Source organism: Pelobates fuscus, chromosome 4, assembly GCF_036172605.1.
Source record: "Pelobates fuscus isolate aPelFus1 chromosome 4, aPelFus1.pri, whole genome shotgun sequence".
Lineage (NCBI taxonomy): Eukaryota > Metazoa > Chordata > Amphibia > Anura > Pelobatidae > Pelobates > Pelobates fuscus.
This window is the reverse complement of record NC_086320.1, coordinates 99,416,405-99,436,906: the sequence shown is the minus strand read 5'-3', so window position 1 is coordinate 99,436,906 and position 20,502 is coordinate 99,416,405. Positions and strand designations below refer to the sequence as shown.

At 38.0% G+C, this 20,502-nt stretch overlaps 1 protein-coding gene across 2 annotated transcripts in view; it reads left to right on the top strand.

Annotated features, from left to right (window-relative positions):
• LOC134607867 (chloride channel protein C-like) overlaps positions 1–20,502 on the top strand; it is a 188,389-nt gene that overhangs the window by 156,103 nt on the left and 11,784 nt on the right. For both annotated transcript variants that reach the window (XM_063450441.1, XM_063450440.1), the window contains 2 exons: positions 5,420–5,510; positions 16,549–16,644. In XM_063450441.1, coding sequence (XP_063306511.1) covers positions 5,420–5,510; positions 16,549–16,644 — 187 coding nt within the window. The remainder of the gene's footprint in view (positions 1–5,419; positions 5,511–16,548; positions 16,645–20,502) is intronic.

The window sequence follows — 20,502 nt, the reverse complement described above, 5'->3', positions numbered from 1 at the left end:
AGGAGTAACAACATTCTCACATTCTCTTTAAAATTAGTATGTGGTAGTGGTGGTGGTGGGGGGGAGGGGATTTATCTGACTTTAAATAACAAACAAATGTGGACTAAACTTGCAAACACGGTTTGCGGGATAAGGGGTTTAGCACAATGAATTATCAATGTTATCATCTTTCAGCCATTTCTTTAGAAAGTGAGTTAAAGCTAGACCACAGTTTTTTTTTTTTTTTTTTACTTTTTGTGATATCTAAACAATTGATGCATTAAAATAAATAAACATATTTTATTGCAAGCTTCTAGGTAACTGATGGGTCACCTTGCACAATTTAAGATAATGCAAATAAATCATTATCTGTCTCATAAGATCTTGTACGGTACTTAGTGAGGACTTTTTAACTTCTGAAAATTACCTACAATGACATTGCTCAAAGCAGAAAGGGTCAAATATATTAAATAAAATCATACAAAGAAACACAATAGAACTTTTAAACAATAAAACAGAGCATTTTTTTTACTTGCTGATGGTATTTATTAAAAAAAAATGCTCATGAAGGCATTTTTTGTTTTTATACATCCTTTAAGATACTTTGGTAAATGAAGTATGTTAAAAACTGCAAATGGATTATTTTTAGAAGCACAACATCCACAAGGCTGTGGTTAGCTGAGTGAAATAGGACCCCAATTAAAAAATATACTTTGCTTACAATAGTTTTCTCGGATGTGAATAGTCATGAACAGGGATAGAATAAATACTTTTAAAATGTACTTTACTTTAATAAAACACATGAATGGCTCAGACTAATGATTGTTTTCCAGACTAGGTGGTCCATAATATCTGAAACATTTAGTTAATATAGGATAATTTATATCCAGACTGTTTATGTGCATGTGTGAGAATGGTAAATGCAATAAATGCAAGGCCAGTGCAGATAATAATCACATGCAATTAAAATCCACTTGATTATTTGTGTAATTTAAACATTTTTTTTTAAAGGCATATCTAAATTAGCTGCTGATTTGGCAATCGTACCTCCACCTTCACAATTCTCATTCCCGCAATTCTAGCCACACTTACCTCTTCATGAGAACTTTATTTTAAAATATAACTGTCCATCCATCGATTCATCCATCCGTTGATTCGTCCATCCATTCATTTATCTTGTAGATAATTACCGTATTATATATCTACAATATGTCTTGTTACATTTGTTGATTTAACTATATAATGGTTTAGCAATTACATATGTGGGTTATGTTTGCAGACAAAGAACAACTTGTCAAATATGTTTAAGATGTGCAACATTCTATAAGAGTTAGATATTAAAACTTCCATATGATTATGACCCATGGAAAGTTAATTCTTTGTTCCCAAAGCATTCCAGTCCCTTTACCCAAGCCCTTAATCTGTCTCCATGACATAATCATTATATCTACTGATGGAATCTGATAGAATGTTGCCAAACTTATCTTAACATTAATGCTTTCATTGAGGGCAAAGGAAACAATGACCAGTCTAGCTGTATTAAATTAATAATAAAACCAGGGCACTTAAAAAAAAAGGGGGGAGGGTGTCCTGTTGCTTTATTTTGTTTTAGTTGTAGCATCCTTTTGTAAAACATTTTTTATATGGTTATTTATATATATATATATATATATATATATATATATATATATATAAAAATATAAAATAATATTTTGAGTATCGCTTGCTGCAATATCAAGATGCAGATTGGTTCAATTTGAGGTCAGCATTTGAAAATCCAACATTCAGACAATAACTTCCATCTTTTGGGAGAAAAAAACTTAGAAAGAGTTTAAACAATAGAATTGAAATTTTGACTGAGCTATTTTCAAACCCACAGAAAGAGAGTTTGTTAGACAATTTGGCCTTTCTTTACCTTATCAAGGATACCTATTTTGCATATAGGTATATATATATATATATTTTTTTATTTTTTATTTTTTTTAAATATATCTCTATGCTGGAAGTAAAAGCACAGAGCCACTTAAAGAAGAGTGTGATGTCTGACATGCTTGAATGGCATGGATAGAGCAATACCTGTATAACTATGTGGACAGCAATACCCATAACCAAGTTCCCATTGCTATACGGAGTAAAAGGGGGAGTGCATTACGTGAAACTGGAAAAAAATTGGAAATTTCTGCTGCCATCTACAACTACCATTAATCTCAACAAGACTAAGCCTTGCAATGTCAACATAGTTATAGGATACTATTCATATGTGTTTTTATTATTACATACTATCTAACATTGCACACTATCTAATGTTCTAATATAGTCTAATAATATGTTATATGGTATTTCGATGGGTATTTTTAAGTATTCTTCCTCCTGTGATTTATTTCCACCCTGCCATTAATAAGATGCCATATTATTTATTTTTTCTCTTTTCTATCTAATGTGTCTTAAGGGTGTATCTCTCTGCAAATAGAAAAAAACATAACTACACACAAATCACATTTTCTGTTATATATATTGGAAACATTTGAATGTACTAGCACATGAAGCATAGTTATTGGCTAATTACCACCAAGTATGATAGATGGTCACAGGAATAGCAATTATGTCATTAGGTGCATTTTTCAAGGAGTGCAATAACAGTCAGCTTGTTGTCAGGACATCAAACATGACTACAGAGCTTTCATCCTTGTTAAACTAAAACAGAGTAATTGTTAACAAGAGGAACTGAATCCTAATAACTAGCTTGGACTCAGACTCCATTCTTGTAATGTGTCAGACACAGTCCCATTAGAGAAGATTATGTGATACGTGGAATTCTAATGGCATGGCAAAGTCACAAGGGCGACACTGTCAATCCTCCAAAAACAAGGGCAGTGTTTCACTTTAGCCCAAGTTAAACAGATTTTCATTTCAGTGTCAGAACCTAATGTTCTTACATTTTTGTGATAAATTCTGTTTCCTTTTTTCTTTATTTATTTTTTGCTTGCTCTTTGCTTTTATCAGTAGCCAGAAAGTATACTGTAATAATGTGTGTAGTCCTCAGTGGAAGCAGAATGAGGCCTTGCACTTCATTAGGGACTGACACAACTCTTGGAACAAGCTGCTGTTTCTTATACTGTTTTCAAACGTCACTTATTAAGTATACTTTGATTGAAACATTAAAACATACTACCGGTAGTGTATATGACAGAACATTATAACTCCCTGATCTTCAATAGTATACGCCCCATCCTATAAGAGACAGTCGTTAGCAGACATTCTTGTCAATCAATTTTGCTCTATAACTAGATTATCCAATGTGAACTTCAATGTATCTGTGGTGGGAAGTTAACTAAGTGTGGTACTTTTAATTTACTTTAATTATGTAGGTAGGCTCACAGTGCTAATGAACCAAGCACATAGTTGCAGTTTTAGTGAAATCCAGAATGATTGTTGATAGATTTACATTTCTATTGTATAGTTCTCACAATATGGAATTTAGTAGATAAAGAACATTTTTTTCAAGTTGAAAGGCTTATTTGTGACCTGGTGATGGGTTTTAAAGATTTCCACTTGTATTTTGAAACCAAATGATGTACCCCATTAATACATATCCAACAGGGATCCTTAAATTTTTACGTTACTTTTTAAAATGTGAGGAGTTATATGTGACTGCTGCAAGTTTAATAATAGAGTTAGCACAATAGACTGTAGAGCAAGCAAATTGCTAGTTCCAAATAAAATACCTGGGACTTGAGCCCAAAACGATTTATGACCAAGCCCAACCACTGGACCATCCCATAGGTCAATCCCAAACTTCACAAGGTGGAGTATGTATGTGTTTGGGGATGAAGAGGTATATTTCCGTAGCACGTGTGTGAATGTAGGGGTATATATATATTGAGCATCTGGGAGTTTGCAGATTCAGGAGTATTTGCATGATATACAAGGGTATGCACCTGTGCCGCTTTTGTGGATATTAATGTGCAATGGCTGTGTGTGTTGTAAATATTTGTAAGAGTCTAAATGCATTTTTTTTATTTTCTTTTGACTTTCCCTCCTTGTTCCATCCACAGCTGTACCTCCCTCTCTCTCCATCACATTTGCCTCTTACCCACCCCCTAATATCGCTTACCTCATATCGCATCATCTAGTTTTCCAACTCCCTACAATCTCCCTTTACCCCTTTTTGTCTATTATAGTGTTTCCCTCACCCCCTAATGTCTTTCCCCCCACTTCCCTCTTGTTTCTCTATACTACATTACTTTCTCTATACCTACTTCCCTCTTGTGTCTCTGTGCCTCACTAACCCCTTGTATCTGTTCTACACTAGCACTCCTTCTTGAGTCTCCTCTACTCCCTTTGTTAATGCCCCATCCTCTTCCTCTGCCACTTTTCCACCTGGATTGGGCTGCATTTCTTGGTCTTTTTGGTCAGGTGTATGCAGAGCGTCCACTATCGAACCTCTCTGCCCGTACACCTCACTGAGTCTTGCATTTATATATACCCTGTGCCAGCACTGAATGAAGAGAAAATGCAGGGAGCTCTGCTAGCTCCACACCTGCCTGACCAAGGAGATATGGGGTTAAAACCCCAATTGAACTCCAAGCAATCCAAAAAGTTAAAGATAATTAAATCTAAGAAGTTATTTGCTGTCACTTTCTATTACTTTGCAAACACAGCTTAATTCGCAATTTTATGAATAAAGCGGATTGCATATTGTGCAGCCTTCATAGAAAAATAATATCTGATATACATGTTCCATAATCCATACGGTTAATGGGTTTAAGGGGGAGAAATCTTCCACATTATTTACTAACATACATGAGCCGGGTAAATAGCTGAATTAGTAGTTTTTTTTGTTTTGGAATAATATTTTTAATAACCACCCGATTGGGACATCACTGAATGGCAAAGCTACAACTGATGGAGCACTTTTCATTTTTGTATATTTTTAATATGCGCCCTATGTAATGCTTTAAATAGGGTGGTTTTACATCCGGACAGAAATGTTAACATACATGTTCAGCCACTGAATTCATTGGATACATTATGTATGAAAATAAGCTCTCCCTGCCATAACATCTGTACTACTAAATATGTATACTAATTAGGCAGCAACTTTAATTTGCCGTGATTATGAATGATAAATGAGTTGCTTGTGATCCATTGTTTAATATAAATACATGTTTGTGAATGAGAATGTTTAGTGGGTAAGATGTAGGTTAGGAATAGTGAGCAATAAGTCATTCTGTCTCTTGTTCTGAGGTTGATCTTTTATTTCAAAAGATAATTTGAAATAAATGCCTTTATTATCATTTGCAAGAGTTTCAATGTTTTTAGATCATAAAGTAAACATCTGAAAAACTTGAACAATGATGTAGGTTGTAAAGTTTAAACGTGTTGCAATAATAGTAAGCATAATAATAATTTTCCTCTGATTTTTAACTATTTCCCACAGGTTGGAGCTGTGCATGTTACTGTCTAACAGGCAGATATTCCAAACACCTGAAACAAGTAACATTGACACTTGTGTTCTAAAATATCAGGAGGTAAGTTACGCTATGTACTGTCGGGGACCAAGATGCATTATGTAGTGTCAGTGAGGGCCGGTGCTAGGATTTTTAGTTACACAGGCGAAGATGCATTTTGGCACCCCTCACCCTCCTTTAAAAAAAAAAAATGCATCTTCAACTGTGTGTATTTCCTCCCAAGCCACAGACATCATTTTTCAGTCACACAGGTACACTGTCATACAAACACAGAAATAATCATACAGAGACATACAGACACAGACACATACAGTCACAGACATACAGGCAAACACATACATGCATACAGAGACATGAAGGCATATAAAGACATGCATACATACAGAGGCATACTGTCATACAGACACATACAGGCATACAGAAACATACATACAAAGACATACAGGCACATACATACATACATACAGAGACATACAGGCATACATAAACATACAGGCATACATACATACAGGCATACAAAGACATGCATGCATACAGAGACATACCGCCATACAGACACATACATATATACAGGCATACAGAGACATACAGGCATACAGAAACATACACACAAAGACATACAGGCATACATACACATACATACGTACATACAGAGACATACAGGCATACATAAACATACATACGTATATACAGGCATACATAAACATACATACAAGACATACAGACACATACAAACATACATACATACAGAGGCAAACCGTCATACAGACACATACATACAGAAACATGCATACAAAGACATACAGAGACACACAGACACATACATACATCCGTACATACAGAGACATAAAGGCACAGAGTTACACACATGCATACAGATACATACATGCATGGATACAGAGACATACATACATACAGAGACATACAGACATAGACATACATACATACAGACATACAGAGACATACATACATACAGACAGAGACATACAGACAGAGACATACATACACACAGAGAGAGACATACAGACAGAGACATACATACTTACATACATACATATAGACAGAGACATACAGACAGAGACATACATACATACATACATACAGACAGAGACATACATACTTACATACATACATACAGAGACATACATACATACATACATACAGAGAGATACATACAGACAGAGACATACAGACAGAGACATACATACTTACATACATACATACATACAGAGAGAGACATACATACAGAGACATACATACTTACATACATACATACAGAGACATACATACTTACATACATACAGAGACATACATACTTACATACATACATACAGAGACATACATACTTACATACATACAGAGACATACATACTTAAATACATACATACAGAGACATACATACTTACATACATACATACAGAGACATACATACTTACATACATACTTACATACATACATACAGAGACATACATACTTACATACAGACAGAGACATACATACTTACATACATACATATGTATTCTCAAAAGCAAAATAACCATGTAAAGATATTGAGAAAGCATATAAAATGTAAAATTTCAATGTGGCTCCAGGTTACTGCTTTTTTGGCAAGTAAGTTGACTGATTCTCTCTTTATTTCATAACTTGCAGCTTGTCCCACCATGATATTAGAAAGCAACTGGGGTGGCAAACCTCTGGTGAACCTAATATAAGCCTAAGATATTTTCCAACTTTGTAATAAAAGTGCATGTGTTAGGACAAACTGAAAATGTGTTTATTAATTACAATGGGTATTAATATATATTACCCAGGGACCTGGTTATATATATATAAAAATTATTGTTTTTATCACCGAGGTCAGATGACCTTTTCGTGCTTGGTAATTGAGGTACTGAGCTTATCTTACTGTAAAGCTAAAATTGTGAGCAAGTTGACCATCTTAAAATTTTCTCAGATGAAAATTTACTGCAGTTTAATGACAGAACCACGTAATGAATTAGATGAAATGACATTCGGGTGCATGTTTTATATATACAGGAACTTTAGCTTTATTGCTACTTTGTTCAAATACATATTAAAGCCTAACTTTCCACTTAAAAGGTTCAGTCTGTATCTGCAGTGTCCCAAAATTGCGATTGTTGAATTTGGGACCCTTGGCAAGTATGATAGATTGCTTTACTGATTCGAAAGTCTCAATTATTTGTTTATATGATATTCCTAATTTTACTTGCTTACTCACTAATCATGTTATTTACTTTTCTATGCCAAAACCAGAACTAGCCTGGATACTGTTGAGGTTTTAAACAGATGACAGTGAGTCACAAAGGTTGTTTGGGCCACTCATTTACACAATATATCATCACACAGGTGTGGGACTTGCCTAAACATTACATGTGTGCATTGCAATTTTCCTCCTTATATACTGTAGTACATACACACTCCACCACATGTATGTGTATGTGTGTGTGTGTATATATATATATATATATATATATATATATATATATATATATATACAAACATGATGCCCCTACTAACACCATTAGTGAAAATAATTAATAGGGGTTGCATTGTGTGTGTATAAGGAGCTGTCGTTATAATGAAGGGCAAGCTTGAAGCACTGGATACATTGAGCTTGTCTGTGTATTCATTGTTCATAGGCTTGCAGTGTGGCAGCTCCCTGTGCCACTTTAAATTCTCTGATGTACACACACACTAAAACACTGATGCACAGAGACACAAATACTGACTAATACAGACATACACTCACAACATGGTAAAAGAACAATAGACGGATCAGCACTTAATGGCCAACTAGAAGATATTTACAAGATGGGCAGGAAAAACCTGGGAATATGAAGTTCCCTCAAAAACTGTCAAGGAGAACAATGGTATACAATCAGACAGATGTTAGGTTGCGCCACAAAAAAAAATAATATATATATATATTTTTAAAAATATAAAAATGATAAAAAGTATAAAAAATTTAATTACATTAAGAAGCCAAACCGATTAGTTATAGTCAAAAAATATAAATAATAATAAATCCAGCATATGAGGTACTTGTCTAGATCTGTATTGTGAAGGTCTTGAGATAGTGGTGTCTCTTGATCTGGTTAGGGCATAAAAAGGAAAATAACTCACATAGTGAAGTATGTCACAGGTACGTTAGGAAGTGTGGAATATGATATAGTCACACTCACATATTTTTGAGCCAGTACAAGCTCAGGTATGATTGGCATTCAGTGGCGTTGATCCCCCACTGGTAGGATATAGGTGATGGTATATTTACGTTGATTCCTCAGGGTAGAGATGTACCGGTAAGGGAAAGAAATAGGGCAGAAATAGTGCTCTCTGTTGAAAAACTCATTTTTTTAAAAAATATAACAAAAGGTCTTATACTCACATTTAAATGAGCAGGTAGCACTGCTCACTTACATAGGTGTATATAAAAATAATTTACATTTTTATTTTAACCTGGTCTTCAAGAATCATCAAGGATCTACTTACTAAAGAATCCCAGGTGGGGATCCAACACTTTAGTCTGCCCTCTGGCGATTTAGGCGGCCATAGGAGGCCGCCTAGGAGGCCCCAGTCAGCATGAGGCCTTAGGTGGCAACCTAAATCGCCTAATTAGAAAGCCATCTCTGTATATGTATGTATGTATGACTTCATCTCATTTAAATGGTCTGGTTGCACTGTCCCTGTCCCCCTAAGTCCTGCAAAGCAAAACATGTGCATTAGGTACCCCCATCAACTGACATTAGAGAGATGGAGTGCGACCAAGCGACGAGGGGCATCAGAGCCGGAATTGAGTAAATGGAAAAAAAGGGTTATTTAACCCTTTACAATTAATAGTTAATGGAATACAGCAAATAGAGAGTAACTAATCACTGAAGTAAAAAAGTAACACAGCAAAACAACATATAACACAACAAACATAAGATACTAAATATGTCTGATTTAAACATGTGTAAAGAAATATATATACTATCTATAAAGGCATATATTTTCCAAATGGATCTGTTTTTCTTGTTGTTAAATCACAATCTTAGAGTATCGGTTTTGGCAGGGCCGGATTAACATAGGGGCTGATGGAGCTGCAGCTCCAGGCCCAGGCCCATGGAATAGGCCCATTTAAAAAAAAAAATATATATATATATATATATATATATATATTTTTTTTTTTTACACATTACTCTTAGGTTTGCCACCTCACTGGTATTTTACTGGCACAGCCGGTATTTGAGGCTGCCTGGCCGTGCCAGTATTGCAGTAATACCGGCAATACAAATGCAGGTATTTTTCTCCGAATAAATGGAGATTACTCTGCAATACCAGCATCGGCCAGTAGGGGTCACTGTGTGTGGAGAGAGGCAGGGATAGGAAGTTACAGCATATCCCTGCCTCTCTCTACTACTTACTGATCCGTGGGGGAGCAGCTACACAGCACAGAGTCCAGACAGCAGCTCTACAGCTCAGGTAAGTGAGGGATGGGGGGAAAGGCAGCAGGGACACATGGGGACACTGAGACACTAGGGGACACTGAGACACTAGGGGACATATGGGGACACTGAGACACTAGGGGACACAGACACTAGGATACACTGAGACACTAGGACACATGGGGACACAGACACTGGGAGACCTGGAAACACTGTGACACTTGTGGACACTGGAAAACATGGGGACACAGACACTAGGGGACACTGAGACACATGGGGACGCTGTGAGACAAAGGGACATTGGGAGGCACTGAGACATTGGGACACAGAGACACTATGTCCCCATTTCTCCCAGTGTCCCCATGTCCCCCATCCAGTGTCGCTAGTGTCTTGGTGTCCCCATGTCTCCCAGTGTCCCCAAGTGTCTGTCTCCCAGCCAGTGTCCCCTAGTCTCCTAGTGTTTGTGTTCCCATGTCTGTGTCCCTAGTGTCTTAGTGTCCCCAAATGTTTCAGTGTCCCCATGTCTCCCAGTGTCTGTGTTCTTAGTGTCTCAGTGTGCCTAGTGTCCCCATGTCTCCCAGTGTCCCTATATGTCCCAGTGTCCCCATGTCTATGTCCACAACTGTCCCATGTCTCCCAGTATCCCCAAGTGTCTGTCTCCCAGCCAGTGTCCCCAGTGTCCCCTAATCTCCCAGTGTCTGTGTTCCCATGTATCTGTGTCCCTAGTGTCTCAGTGTCCCTAGTGTCTCACTGTCCCCATTTCTCCCAGTTTCCCTAAATGTCTGTGTCCCCATGTCTCCCAGTGTCCCCATGTCTTTGTGTCTCCGGGTCTTTCAGTGTCCCCATGTCTCTTAGTGTCCCTGGGTCTCTCAGTGTCCCCATGTCTCACTGTGTCCCCAGTATCCTAGTGACACGGGGACACACTGAGACATGGGGACACTGGAAGACTAGGGGTCTGGGTGACATGGGGACACTGACACTGTGATACATAGGGACACTGAGACACTGGGTGACTTGCGAGACAGACACTGGGAGCAATCCATCTATACAGCAGAATCAAACTATTGATTTTGTTGGTGATTTTACAGAATTTTCTCTGATGTCACTCCTTGTGATTATACAAATGATTAAGGCTGGTATTTATTTTCAAAAAAGGTGGCAACCCTAACTACTCTTCACATACTCTTACTTAACCCCTTAAGGACCGGACTTTTTTTTGCGATGTTGTACATTTGCGACCAGGCATCTTTTTACACTTTTGTGGTGTTTGTGTTTAGCTGTAATTTTCCGCTCTCTGATTTACTGTTCCCATACAAATTATATATTGTTTTTTTCAGGACAAAAGGGGCTTTCTTTACATTATTTATATAATCTCATGTAATTTAATTTTTTAAAAATGAAAAAATATGATGAAAAATTGAAAAAAATACATGTTTTTTGATTTTTATGTGAAAAATCTTTTACTCATCTACAAAAGCGAATTAAAAAAACTGCTAAATAGATTCAAAATTTTGTCCTGAGTTTTAAAATACCCAGTGTTTACATGCTTTTTGCTATGTTATAGGGCTATAAGTACAAGTAGGATATTGCGGTTTCAAAACATACATTTTTAAAATGTATCAATAGTGACATTGTAACACTATTATCTGTCATAAATCGCTGAATAACACCCCACATGTACATATTTTTTTTAAAGTAGACAACCCAGGGTATTCAATATGGGGTATGTCCAGACTTTTTTAGTAGCCAGTTAGTCGCAAACACTGGCCAAAGTTAGCGTTCATATTTGTTTGTGTGTGAAAAAAGTAAAAAACTAAATTGAACGCTAATTTTGGCCAGTGTTTGTGACTAAGTGGTTACTAAAAAAGACTGGACATACCCCATTTGCAATACCTTGGGTTGTCTTCTTTTGCAAATGGTATGCCATCATGGGAGTAATTATCATTCCTGGGCTACCATACGCTCTCAAAGGCACGTAACCAACCTGGCCATTTTCAATGTAAAAATATTTGACCCATATATTTGACCCTGTAACTTTCAAAAACGCTATAAAACCTGTACATGGGGGGTACTGTTATACTCAGGAAACTTTGCTGAACACAAATATTAGTGTTTCAAAACTGGAAAATGTATCACAACAATTATATCATCAGTAAAAGTGCTGTTTGTGTGTGAAAAATGCAAAAAAAGTCACTTTCACTGACAATATCATCGCTGTGATATGATTTACTGTTTTGAATCACTAATATTTGTGTTCAGCGAAGTCTCCCGAGTAAAACCGTACCCCCCATGTACAGGTTTTAGGGTGTTGTAGAACGTTACAGGGTAAAATACAGTGATAGCAAATTAAATTCTCTGGACTTTCGGCCTGGGTTGGCAGGCAGGTCCCTTAAATTGCAATCAATAAAATAACTTAATTATGTAAAAATATTACATAAATACGCACGTAGAATTTAAATATATATGCATATTTATATATTTGAAGTCTACGTGTATATTTATATAATTATTTATGTCATTTTGTATATGGACATATGAATAGTTCGTATTCTTTTTATTTATTTATATATACATAGATATATATATATACAATTTCATTCTAAGTGTATTTTGATATAAATATATATATGTTATTATCAAAATACAGTTAGAATAAAATTTCGTATAGATATATAATTTTTTTTACATTTTTATTATTTTTACATGTTTAATTTAATTTAAATTACTTATTATTTGTATTTTATAATAATATATATACAATATATATAGTTATTATATATATTATATATATACGTGTGTAATTTAATTATAAGTGTATTTTTATATTAATATATGTACATATTAATATAAAAATACACTTAGCATGACATTATATATATATATATATGATATATAGACATATATTATATAGGTATACATATATAATATAGGTATAGGTACACATATATAATAATAATTTTTTATTAACTATAACTTTAACTATTAACTATTAACTATAACTATAATTTTTTTTCTGACTTTACACTGGCAGGGAGACTGCCTGTCAGCACAGACAGTCCCCCTGCAGGCAGAGACTAGGACACCTATTGTGACCATGTGGTCGCCCTGTTGGGCGATCACATGGCCACAGGGGTCCTAATTCGCCATGGGGAGACTGTCTGGGCTGCAGGCAGTCTCCCCACAACGGGAGCACCGCCGATCGCCGCCGGGGGAACGACGGCGATCGGGTAAGTACATCTTAAATTTAGGATGGTTCAGGACCGTCGTCGGTCGGCAAGGGAAAAATGCCGATAACGGTCCTGAACCGTCCTACGTCCTTAAGGGGTTAAAGGAGCACTATAGGGTTAGGAACACAATCATGTATTTCTGACCCTATTATGTTAAAACAACCACCCTGGCCCCTTCTTGACTCCCTAAATATAGTAAAATATGCTGCTGGATCTGCCTCTGAACTGACTGTCTGCTGACATCATCAGAAGTGGTGGTCTGAGCAAATTACAATACTTCCCCATGGGATTGGCTGATACTGTCAACTAGGCAGATCAGGGGCAGAGCCAGCACAAGTCCAACATAGCCCTGGCCAATCAGCGTCTCCTCATAGAGATGCATTGAATCAATGCATCTCTATGAGGGAAGTTCAGTGTCTGCATGCAGAGGGTGGAGACACTGAATGGCAGTGCTGCACACTAGGCAGTACTGCCACAGGAAGCACCTCTAGCAGCCATCTAAGGAGTGGCCAGTGGAGTTATTTTCTCTGAAAAGACAGTGTTTATTGCAAAGGGCCTGAATGGAATGATTCTATTTACCAGAACAAATACAATAAGTGGTAGTTGGTCTGGTGACTATATTGTCCCTTTAAGTTTGGAAGCTTAAAGGGACACTCCAGGCACCCAGACCACTTCTGCTCATTGGAGTGGTCTGGGTGCCAACTCCCACTACCCTTAACCCTGCAAGTGTAATTATTGCAGTTTTTTTTTAAACTGCAATAATTACCTTGCAGGGTTAAGTCCTCCCCTAGTGGCTGTCTATTAGACAGCCACTAGAGGGAACGTCCTGCTTCATAGCACAGGTTTTCTGTGCTAGAGCGTCGCTGGACGTCCTCACGCTGTGTGAGGACCTCCAGCGTCACTCTATTCCCCATAGGGAAGCATTGAAATTCATTTTCAATGCTTTCCTATGGGGTGCGCTAATGCGCATGGGCGGCATTGCCGCGCATGCGCATTAGGTCTCCTCGGCCGGCGGGCGAGATCAGTCTCGCCCACCGGCCGACGTAAGAAGAAGAAGGAGCGGCGGGGGAGGAGGAAGCAGCGACGTGGGACCTGTCGCTGCCTCTGGTAAGTCACTGAAGGGGTTTTCACCCCTTCAGCAACTGGGGATTGGGGGGTGGGAGGGAGAGGGACCCTCCAGTGCCAGGAAAACGGATCGTTTTCCTGGCACTGGAGTTTCCCTTTAAGAGGGATGTATGGGAACAAAACTTGTGTGGACTGGCTGACAATAAAATGAGTTAAGGTAATGCAGATGTTGGTCTCTCTAACACTGTGGCATGTCCCCTTTCTTTTACACTTACTACATACACCTTTTCTCTGGCCCAGACTATATACCAGGAACTTCTGCCTGCTAGTAAGAAGGTAAGGAGACAAGTGGACCAGCGAGTGCTACAGGACAGTCCTTAGAAAGCATGGAGTGAGCGCATCATTAGACACATTTATGTCAAGCTCAGGGTGCTGCCTGCATAGTATGCCCTTAGTTGGACAGCCTGCATTATTGGCGGGCAGCCTGACATGCATTCATGCCAGGCTGTCCTTCAAATTCTTTGTACAGACATGCCCCCTTTTTGGGCATGTTCTCCCCTTTTGGCAGTTCTGGTTACGTGATTTGCACCAGTGGCCCACCCTTTTACCCCGCCCATTTACTTCCTGCTTCACTGGACACTGCTGTGAGGGGGTATGGATTTACTTGAAAGATGAAAGCATTAATTAGAGAGAGATTAGCATAGAGTATGTGTTTTCTTATAGCTGAATCCTATGAGTTTCCCTCCAGCACCATCTCCATCAGATACATGACGCTTGGGAGGTATGACTGTTTTAGTGTTTTTGGTCAATAAGATTAGGCCCATCATAATTGTCAGCACCAGGCCCAGTGTGCTCTTAATCCAGCCCTGGTTTTTGGGAATGTGTGAGTAACTGTGATGTTTGAAATTAAACTTGGTTTTATATTGATAATGATTTCTAACTTTAGCAGTGTTACCATCAGTATTTTTTTTTACTTTTTTTGGATTGCGATCGTATTGAAAACAACCACCCAACATTGTCCGAAAGTCAGAAACATTTAGTTTAGTCAGAAACCACTCAGTTTTCAAATGAGACAGCCAATAGGATTTTACAGAGACATTTTAATCATTTCAGTGTAGCATTATCATCATCTATTATTTTCTGTATTTCTACCCATTGAATTTCTGCTCTGATTTTTGTAGTGCAAGTATAAGAAACAATCTCCAGATAATAAAGACCAATGCTTTTCAAATTTAGACTTAAATGTGTTTTTTGTGCTGTTATGAGACAATTTGGACATTTGTCCATTTTGTATTTTAAATTTTGTAAGATAGATTTGAAGGGCCTATCATTCATTTTGGGAATTTTAGGCACTTACCAATACAAATGTAAACAACCAAAAGTATTTCAACTGTGCAATATTTTAGCCTTTTTTTATGTGGCAAACTCATTGCTAATTTCTGCCAAATTTAGTGATAAGATTTTATTTTAGTTGAACCTTGAATAGCATGTCATGGACTGCTGCAAAACACACAATTTGCTTTCTTTCACTACTGATTATATTTTATCAGCCTCCCCATTGACATTTTTGTGTTTTGTAGTGTTACAACTTGGAATTAAATATTATTTTATTATTGTCTAAACAGTATACGTAAGACTATGAAGGTGACACAAAAGTTAATTAAAGCAAACCCTGACATTTGTTGATAGCATAATTATTCAGCCCTGTTGCTAATGAAACCCCAGAATAAGCTTTGGTGAACCATTTGACATCAGCAGTAACAAAATTAATTGACTGGAGTCCAACTGTGTCCTTCTCATGTCAGATGATTTGTTTATTTTCTTGTAGGCCCCTAGAGTATGTAAGAGAGCCTGTTGCCTCAAATTTAGTTATTGGTTTCACACAATGACATTTAGATCCAGCATTTTCCTACAGTCGAGCTGACATGCCTCCTTCTCAAACCTTTGGTTAACAGTGGGCGTCAATCTTAACCTTATTTTCAGGAAAATCAGTTCCTTATAAATTATTCTATTCTATCAGTAGAATCATCTGGAGGAGGAATGAGAGGCATAGAGGTGAGACGAGGACAGACTAATGAATAATTATGCAAAATTACTTCAAAAGGCACAGCGAGGCATGAATTCAAAATTGGACTTTGTAGGAGCTCCGTTGAACAAAATGGTCTATAAAATGCTCTAATATCTTTAAAACTATTACACAGCTTGAAAACGAAAATATAAAGAGCATGAATTGTTTGAAGGCGAATTTAATGAAATATATGTATCACATGAGATAAACTCATCTTGAACCCCATTGTTCTATTTGAAAAAGATGTTCATGTCTCCTATTTGTGAAATGTACTATGTTCTGTAACGTTCCAGGTAACTGTGGAGAAGGTCCCTGATGAAGGTCAGATGAAATCACTGCTAACAAAATATTCCGCAGACCCTCAGTATCAGCAGCTCTTCATCAATCTGGTAAGGACAGAGCCAAATAGAAAAACAAACATTTCCTCTGTGAACAATGTGTTTGTTATATTTAAATCATTTGTTTATGATGGCTGTGTCAGCCGCACTGATTTACATAAACATTGCCAATCCTGAGACTTTACATTTTCAACAAAAGTAGCAGAGTACAAACAGAATTCCTGACTTTTAATTCATATTGTATAAACATAACAGATGTTGATAAAATGAGCCAGCAAGAAAATACAACAAAGAAGGCTATATAAAGAGCATTTTTTGATTAAAATGCATTCCAGATTGACACAATGATACCAGGTTAATAGAATATATATAATTTTCATGTCATTTTTGGCTGCCATAGAATGGTTAAACAAATATGAAATGGAATACGAGATACATTCGGCAAATCTACAGCATGCTCCGTAGTAACCTTTATACCCTCAATGAGATCCTCTGCAATGTTTCAAAATACCATGCCACATAAAATCAAAGGGATTCAATATAATGATCGTGGTATTTGCGGAAAGATTGACCTTAGCTATAGACTAATAATAAGGATGATTTAACTGAGGCTTGTAAAACAAACAAAAAAAATCAAATCTTGGCAAATTCACATAAGCTCAAGCAGCATATGTATAATGTAGAAATACCTGCACATATTATAGAGGGGACGGTTGGTTACTACTGAAAAGTGAATCTTTTAAAAAGATATAGTTAGTGTAAGTTGCAGCAGCCACAGAGGTGTTGTTTGAACAGCATTCCCAGGCTGAGCAACTAATCATGTCAAAATGTTGGGGTATTTTAAAAGTAAAAGCCTGTTCTCTGTGTATAGCTCCCTCAGACACACTTACGGGGTTATTCATTAAACACTGTATTTTATGCGGATAGACAAAATCCGGTGTAATTGCCCAATGTCTAATTAACAATTTTCATATTTAGTAAAGCCTAATATGGCTGGAATCTGGTCTCCCCAAGCAAAACTGGATAGGATTCAGATGTGAAAGCATGATTTTAATCTGGACATAAAGTACAGAATTCGGAACATTCATAAAGTACCGCTTTCAATAAAATTCGGGACTGAATGCCTCCGGCAGGATGCACATTAAAAATGATCATTAGTGATGTCCCGAAAGGTTTGCTGGCGAATAGTTCCTGGCGAACATCGCTTGTTCGCGTTCGCCACGGACGGCGAACATATGCGATGTTCGGTCCGCCCCCTATTCGTCATCACTGAGTAAACTTTAAACCTTAACCTCACAGTCAGCAGACACATTCCAGCCAATCAGCAACAGACCCTCCCACCTCCTAGACAGCATACAATTTAGATTAATTCTGAAGCTGCATTCTTTTTTTTTTATTCTTTTTTTTTTTGTGTTTGTGTTTATTATACATTATCCTCCATAGCCAGTAACCTGTGTTTATTATACATTATCCCCCCATAGCCAGTAACCTGTGTTTATTATACATTATCCCCCCATAGCCAGTAAACTGTGTTTATTATACATTATCCCCCCCATAGCCAGTAACCTGTGTTTATTATACATTATCCTCCCATAGCCAGTAACCTGTGTTTATTATACATTATCCTCCCATAGCCAGTAACCTGTGTTTATTATACATTATCCTCCCATAGCCAGTAACCTGTGTTTATTATACATTATCCCCCCCATAGCCAATAACCTGTGCCTATTATACATTATCTCCCCCATAGCCAGTAACCTGTGTTTATTATACATTATCCCCCCCATAGCCAATAACCTGTGCCTATTATACATTATCTCCCCCATAGCCAGTAACCTGTGTTTATTATACATTATCCCCCCACAACCAGTAACCTGTGTGTATAATACATTATCCCCCCCACAACCAGTAACCTGTGTTTATTATACATTATCCCCACATAGCCAGTAACCTGTGTTTATTATACATTATCCTCCCCATAGCCAGTAACCTGTGTTTATTATACATTATCCCCCCATAGCCAGTAACCTGTGTTTATTATACATTATCCTTCCATAGCCAGTAACCTGTGTTTATTATACATTATCCCCCCATAGCCAGTAACCTGTGCTTATTATACATTATCCTCCCATAGCCAGTAACCTGTGTTTATTATACATTATCCCTCCCATAGCCAGTGACCTGTGTTTATTATACATTATCCCCCATAGTCATTTATCGTTGGACCTAGGCAGTGAGTGAGTGAGTGAATAATATAATATATATGTTCAGAAACATATTAGTAATATATGTAAATTGGGTTCATGCAAAGAGGGTGAAAAGGTATTAAAGAAAAACACACTTATTGCATCAAATTTACAAAGCCAAACTTTTAAAAGCTTTCCTCATTTCTTTCTCGGGATGAGGAATATATCGGTTGTAGACTGAGGATTTCCATCTGCCCAATCTTTTAATAATATGCACTGGAGTGTCAGTGTTGAAGGAGACCGAAGCTGCCCCTATTCTAAATGAAAGACCTGAGACATGGATACAACCCAATCTTAGGAGTAGTGTTCTGATGTAGAAGATGAATTTAGCCGTAGTCAGAGGGATTCAATGAGAGTAGTGGTGAAATGTGTGTGGCATGACTGAGTGTGGGTAAGTAAGAGTCAAGTATTTTAACTGGGCACTAGTTCTAGGTGGGATAAAGTGGTATAGCGGATGGATCAGTAGTTTGGTTCGTTTTAGAGGTTTGTAGAGAAAGTATATAGTGATAATGATTTTTAGCGATATCCAATATTTTTAAGGTGGTCTCAAACAAACAAAAATGCTATATAAAATTTGTGGGAATATCGAATAGTCGTGTACAGTAAATCAGAGAGGGCTCAGAATATCGAACCATCGATTGGTAACCTGGATGAAGTAGGGGGTCTATCTGTTTTATTAAATACGCGGTAATAAGCTTTTAATGGGATAGGACGTTAGGAAAGGTGTGTGATTGGGATAAGTGGTTGTGGCTGTATTTACCTTATCCTGGGACCGACCTGGCTCCTAAGCTTGAGCCACGCGTGGCTGGATCACTCCTGCCTCCACACGAGCCGCATGCGGCTTGATCTCCTCTTCTGACTTAGCCGCGTGCACTGACGTGATCGGTCACGTGGCCCGCCTGGCACTAGGAGCACGGCTCGAGTCACGATCTCGCTCTTAAAGGGGCAGTGGGAGCCAAAAGTTGATTCAGGCTCCCATTGGCCCACGTTATTACAGCACCCCCACACACGAACGTTTTGGGGGCACAATAGCTTGCATTTAAAAAAAACAAAAACTTTTTTGACTGTAATATAATAGCAGTCAGTTTCCTTCACACGTGTGCGTTTCAGGGCCTGCCAGGGCACAGTGTCACACCAGTGCAACTCATATCTGGTGTTACAGTAGGGTACATTTAAAAAAAAAAAATACAGGGGGCTTGTTGTCACCTTTCGGGGACCCTTGGTGTTGTACGTGGCTGGGTGGAGGAAGAGACCTTCAATGACATCAGTGAGGACAAGGAACGGGACATGGCTAGCTTGGTATCCAACCTTGTGCAAATGGGGAGTTTGCGGTTGTGCAAATGGACTGTTTGCGGTGCGGGCCAATTAGTTTTTAGGGCCCCCACCCACCGCTCAGGGGTGGGGACAGGGGGGAGGACATTAGGTCCTCCCCCCTATTCTAATTTAGGGCCCCCACCCACCACTCAGGGGTGGGGGCCGAGGAGGAGGACAATAGGTCCCCCCCCATTATTTTATTTTAAGGCCCCCACCTGCCGCTCAGGGGTGGGGGCCGAGGGGAGGACAATAGGTCCCCCCATTATTTTACTTTAGGGCCTTCACCCGCCGCTCAGGGGTGGGGGTGGAGGGGGGGCAATAGCCTCCCCCTTTAGTTCAAAAGCCCCAA